Raw genomic sequence first — 6,390 nt, forward strand, 5'->3', positions numbered from 1 at the left:
CTTTCAATCTCTTCTTTGCTGACCATCTTCTTCGTCTCATCATGGTTGTTTGAATTATGTGTCACTTCCTTTTTACGGTTTTCTCTGTTTTCAAATTTATTTCTGTGTCGACCAAGATGATCATAATAATCCACATCATCACTATCGTCATTGTAATCCTCAACGTTATTGTCATTACTATGATCCTCAACTTCACCGCCAGCATTAGGATTTACAGCACCATTGCCAATACTATTATCAACTTTAACTCTATCCATCAAGTTGTAAACAGTATCGAAAAGTTCTTTTCGTTGTCCTGTGTCGACTGCATTGTTTTCATCTCCGTTCTGCATTGCCACCCTTTTCACTGCTGCCAGAAGATCAGCCTTACCAAATGAATCACTATCACCAAACATTTCCCTTTTCATTATATCTTCAAATTCTTCTTCCAATTCCTGGAGTCGGTCACTGATGTCAACTATATCGTGATCACGCCTGTGTTTAGCGTAATTTTTCTCTACCAAGTGTTTATCTTTTTCTGCAGTAGTAGCATGTGCAGTTTCTCCTGTGCCATTCGAGTCTTCGCTTAAGAGACCTATTTGTTCGCCCGGTCTATCTCCTGCCAGAAAATCAGTCTGTATACCAACTGAATTGGTGTTACCAAGCCCCTTTCTCTTCACTATATTCTCAAATTGGTCTCCCAATTCCTTGAATCGTTTACTGTTGCCAAATACATCGTGATCTCGTGTGTGTTCAGTGTCAGATTTCTCTGCCAAATGTTCATCATCCCTTCCATTAGTATGCGTAGATTCCACTTCGAGATTGTTCGAGTCTTCATTGAATATATTGCGTACAGTTTCAGCTATTTCTTCGCCAGGTCTATTGATGTATATGCCATATCGACTGAGCTCAGCAGGAATCTCAGACGGTGATAACTTATTACTCTTGATGTCATTAATAACATCGCCGACGTTATGGTTTATGAAGTCATATATGTAGGTCTTCATTTGCTGCATTGCATCACTTCGGAGTTCTTTCACCCAAGATGGATATTTTTTACCAACTGGAAAAAGAATTTATCTATAATCACATACTTTGATTGACTGTTGATATAAACACAGTCAATTTCAATATTATTTCATGCTAAAACAAAGCAACAAACGAATATTAGAGGTGGGCTTAGCCTAAGTAAAATATAGAATAAACATTTTTTCTTTAGTTTAGTTTTTTAAAGAAGATATGACATTATATAGCCTAGGGAACAAACTAACTTATGAAATTTCGTAATGCTTTGACTTTGAAAAACAAAATCAAAACGATCTCGAAATGTTATAATTATTTTCTAAATGTAACAATAATTTTATTGTTATCAGGTCTAGCCTAAACCAAGGCTACCCTAAGCTTAGTGAGGTATAGGCCCTACTGATTGTATTTTCATAAGTAAATAAATAGGCTTGTAAAATAATCCGTTTAAAATTTGAACTCACGCTTTTTACAGCTGACTGTAGACCAGTAGAAACAAAGTAAAAAAGACAGGAACATGCATTCTATAATAATCCTCCTCATTTTTCAGTAGCCTAGACTTTATTTTGCCAAAACTTAGTTGTTTTTTTTTGTGAGTTAACAACTGAATTTCTATAGTGTCAATCAAAGCAAGGTAATTCGAAGAATGTTTTTGCCTTGGTGTCAACTGTTTATCGCGTTAAGGCACTATCGTTCTAATTTGCCAATGCGACTGCGCACGCGTGTACGCAAAGAAGTATGCGCGCACGTTTTAGCAACGACGCATTCGTTTCTGGGCAACTAAGATAAACACATTGAATAGTAATTCAGATACGCCGTACCCATGATACACATGAGTTAGAATGTAGACCGATTTCTAGACAAGAATAGTGCAAACTATCCTTTATTTTTCTTTCGTACATGAAATGTATATTTTGAGGTACACACTGACAGTGATAATTATAGTTATATCATTTGAGACAACAGCGGCAAACAGTAAGTACCGATGTTAATGGGACACCCCTATCCAGGGGACGCCCCTGTTAAGGGGAAATTTCCGTGAAATATGAGAGGAAATATATAGGCTATTTTAACACTACGACCAAACCCTATTAAGGGGACGGGTGACACTTTCTAAGTGTGCCAATTGGTTAAATCTTAAATCAATACATATTGTCGAAGCAACTATAGTAGTCTCAAGCTAAAAAAAAAAACATTCAACTTAATATTTTGACATGTTTCGAGCCAAAAACTTAACATCAAAACAGATATATTTCTTTCAATCTGTAGAACGGACAGTGGTTTAGGCCTAGTGCATGTGTTACATATAAACACATCTTTTCAATTTTGACCATAACCATGGCGATTTCTTGTTTTGTGTAATTTTCATATATGATTCTAATCACAGCCTGCACCCTGATTCCTTAGTCGTTACTCTATTCTATTCATGTTCAAGCCAAATATTTAAGAAAAGAATATTTGGTCGTTACATTACTTTTATTGTTTTAATTGCACTTCATTACATATATGAATTGTTTTTCCATTGCAAATTATTTTTTAGATTAGTTATAATTCATTCTTAGGTCATTTAAAATATAATTATAAAGACTATGTACGAAAACATGCCGGAAACCCCTATTATTTATTTTTTTTTAAATTTATTTATTTTTTTATTTTTATTTTATTGTGATTTGCTTTTTCTCAGTTGGCCTATATTATTTCTCTGTAAAGCGCATAGGGGCAATGTGCAATATGTGCTATATAAATATAACATTATTATTATTATTATTATTATTATTATTATTATTATTAAGGGGACATTTTTTTTGGTGAGTGTACCCGTAATAGGGGTACCCCTATTTTGGGGACACCCTTATTAAGCAGACAATTTGGTCCCGAAGGTGCCCCTTAATAGGGATTCTATTGTATTACCATGGACCTATTGATAGGTCTATGGTATTATTTTTTAAATACCTTCTATTGGTAAACTTTAAATCCTTTTCAATTTGATCAAACTGTCTCAAAATAACTTTAAAATACAAAGAAGGGGGAATTCATGGAAGATGTTATTCATGCCAAGATTAGAATAAATCACTAAAATATCGGATGGATATCTTCTCCCAGTGGATTTAATTTATAAACGATTTAAATCTCTTCCGTCATAAGCTGTCAATGCACGAAGTGTGTCAACCTTTAATAGAAGGCTTCTTGGCATGACAAGGATTTTAAAACTTTAAAAAAAACTATAAACTAGCGTAACCATTACATTCTAGGGTGAGCGTAAGGTTTGGGTGTTTGTTTTGTATTCGGGGTTACAAAATAAAAAATGTAATTACTGTATTTGAAACTGTTAATCTCTGAGGTTTTTTATTGTGTAGAGACCACAAGTTCTAGACTGTATTACTGTTATTATTATTAATATTATTATTATTATTATTATTATTATTATTATTATTATTATTATTATTATTATTATTATTATTATTCAACCATTAAATATGCATTACCTGATATGCATATTCGCACAGCGTAACGCTATTTAAAAAAAATAGAGAAGACGTAAAGCGTCATTATCATCCACAGATGTGGTTCCTAGTGATGATGTAAAGCATTAGACTATCTTATAATGTTTTTATAACTGTCATATTCTGCTCTTCTAAGAACAGTCGCGGCAGATATCGCGGGACGAAAATTCTTCTGTGGAAATATTAAAGTATACCGTAAACAAATGTCTATATAATATTTTCATGTTTTCTCGTATGCTAGTGGGTGCCATTTGATTTCTCTAGTTATGACCAACTGATTAAGCCTGAGATATCCTGTAGTGCAAAATATACAGAAAATTAACCTATGATCATTCGTAGGCACGTTTATACATTTATTTTCTAGAATTCGTGATTGAGGAGTGGGTTGAGCAAGGCCACACCGTAAATCTGGCGTGCAAGAGCGAATCCGTATTCATGTATCAGCCAAATTTCAACGGTCGTTGGCTGAAAGATGGCTGGAAGTTGAACCAATCTCAAAGGATCTCCATTGACGAAAATAACAATGTAGAGATCATAGAGTTGCAACACGACGACCGAGGCAAATACGAATGTGAGCTTGAACACGAAAATGAACGAGTTATTGTAAACACAGTGTACTTACATTTTGGATCGACTGGACACACAATGGGGGAATCAGGTAGGCCTTAAACAATTACCCGTCGCACTAATTCTCTATGGTTATTAGAACATTTTTTTTTTGCTATTTTGTATAATAGTAGTTTTACTATAATATTATATCGTTATGCCTATGGTAATGTATTTGATCATATTACTTAGATAGGGCAACATAAATATATAATCCGTTATACGTAAATGGATAAACTCTAAACAGTCTTGTGGTAATGCTTTATGAACATGCCAAAATAGTAACAGTAAAGAAGAGGAATCTGCAGTGTAAAAAATCACTCAACCGGAATGAGTCGATCTTTTGTACACTCCTAGATTTATCTTCTTATACCATTTACAATAATTATACAGGTACTTACAAATCAATCATTATATAATATCAGAGATAAACTATATATCGTCTTGATTAGATAATGAATGATTAGAATTTGCATCAAATTTTGGTTTAGTAACAAATTAGATTAGCAAAACGTGCCGAACCTGCTTCATGGGTAGTCTCTTGCTTTTTGTTAATGGGATTTGGTATTGTTCCAAACAAGAGGAAATGTGTAATTGTTAAAAAGGTGATTGCCAGCACACATTAACGTAACAATATAAAGCAATCCCATTGGGTTTTTTCGGTGTTTTAAACCTATACTAACTAAAATCATGATCAAAAGTTTAATGACACCAACAATTTTGATATCTTAACCTGTATTTCGGTCGTTTCATTCAATGTCAGCAACACTTAGAATGCTGTATGGATACATCTCCATAAAGTCATCTTCTTCATAAATATAGGCCTATCATCATCACTATCGTCATTATCATTATCAACAACAACATCGTCATAAACAGTAGCATAAAACTGCTTCTAAGATTCATGTTAATAAGTGAACAAGTTTTAAGTTGCTATATTATGGTGTCGTATTTGTCACAATTTATCAGGCTTACTTGTTATCCAATAATAATTGTTTGCATTTTGATTTAATTTTGCAATGAACTCAGGTTCGTGGCTCAACAAGCAAAACGAAGCCCTTGGGTTGGACAACATCTTGGTAGTGTCTCTTATGATAAGCATTGCAACATTGTGTCTTTGGGGAACCGCTCTTGCAGGGATGCGATACAAGGCTAGGTAAACGTCATGACTATTAAAACCCCAGATGTCAAGCACAAACTTAAATTTAAATTGAGAGTTCTCAACAGTTCGAAGAATAAATATTATGTTATATAGTGATAACGTTTTCGTTTATTTATTTATTTATTTATTTTTTTTTTTTTTTTGCAGATCTGGGGATGATGACAGTGAGGCTGCTTGATAGAAAACAACTAAGATGAATTACCATTTATCACAATATTTAGATGAAAATTAATTACTTTTATACAAAAATACATAACAAATAAACGTATTTATTTACCTAAAATTACTTAAGTGTCATCATTGTCTTTGAAGAATCATAATTGCAAAATCCCGCAACATGAGTGGGTCTGGGATACAATTTTCTTCTTCAAACACTGAAGAAAGAGGAGTCTACATTTCAATCTATATGATATATGACAATTCAGTTACGATCGTTATTTAAAAAAAAAACAAAACAAAAAAAACAAAAAAACAAAAAACAGTCTAAAGCACACTGTCTGCACTATTAAACTGAAAATTAAATAATAACATGAAGTCAACTGAATAAACGAAACACAAACTACTGTAAATGATAAATATTTTACAAAAAAGTAGACTAAACAAGAAGCACAGTTTAAATCGAGAGTAGCCTATACTGTATACTTTAAGAGTTTATTTAAGAGAAAATTCAAGTACAAATAATCTTTGTAAACAAGGCCATAAGGGCAGATCATAACGAGTGTATGCTACTTGTATTATCAACAAGTTTATGACGCCACCGATCTGAGGAGTATATTATGCTACTGATCATGTGAGGATAGCATGATACTTTTAACAAGAAATCTATGATGCTAAAAATCATAAATCATTTTCAGCAATATGATGCTACCGATAATTATGTAGAGGTGTACTGTTGCTATTTTAACAAATCGTGTATGACGCCAACGATCGTGAATAATAGTCATTAGAAACGATAATAGATGGGAAGAGTTAGTACAGTATACTTATTATAAATACGATGCTACGGAACATATACGTGGAAGTGTGGCGATACTGTTCAAAGGCATTTGAAATGATACTACTGGACGTGCACGTGGCTATTGAGCATATGCGAGGAGCGATAGTGTAGGGCTACTT

At 33.3% G+C, this 6,390-nt stretch overlaps 1 protein-coding gene across 1 annotated transcript; it reads left to right on the forward strand.

Moving 5' to 3' along the window:
• Positions 1-3,901: 3,901 nt before the first annotated feature.
• On the forward strand, positions 3,902-5,689 carry LOC117122237. Its single transcript, XM_033267764.1, has 3 exons — positions 3,902-4,164; positions 5,142-5,268; positions 5,422-5,689. The coding sequence occupies exons 1-3, from the start codon at positions 3,942-3,944 to the stop codon at positions 5,450-5,452; spliced, it is 381 nt and encodes a 126-aa protein (XP_033123655.1). The 5' UTR covers positions 3,902-3,941; the 3' UTR covers positions 5,453-5,689.
• The last annotated feature ends 701 nt before the right edge of the window (positions 5,690-6,390 follow it).

The sequence above is a fragment of the Anneissia japonica genome, unplaced genomic scaffold, assembly GCF_011630105.1.
Source record: "Anneissia japonica isolate Jap-2015-1 unplaced genomic scaffold, ASM1163010v1 scaffold287708_len1499824_cov190, whole genome shotgun sequence".
NCBI classification, from domain to species: Eukaryota; Metazoa; Echinodermata; class Crinoidea; order Comatulida; family Comatulidae; genus Anneissia; species Anneissia japonica.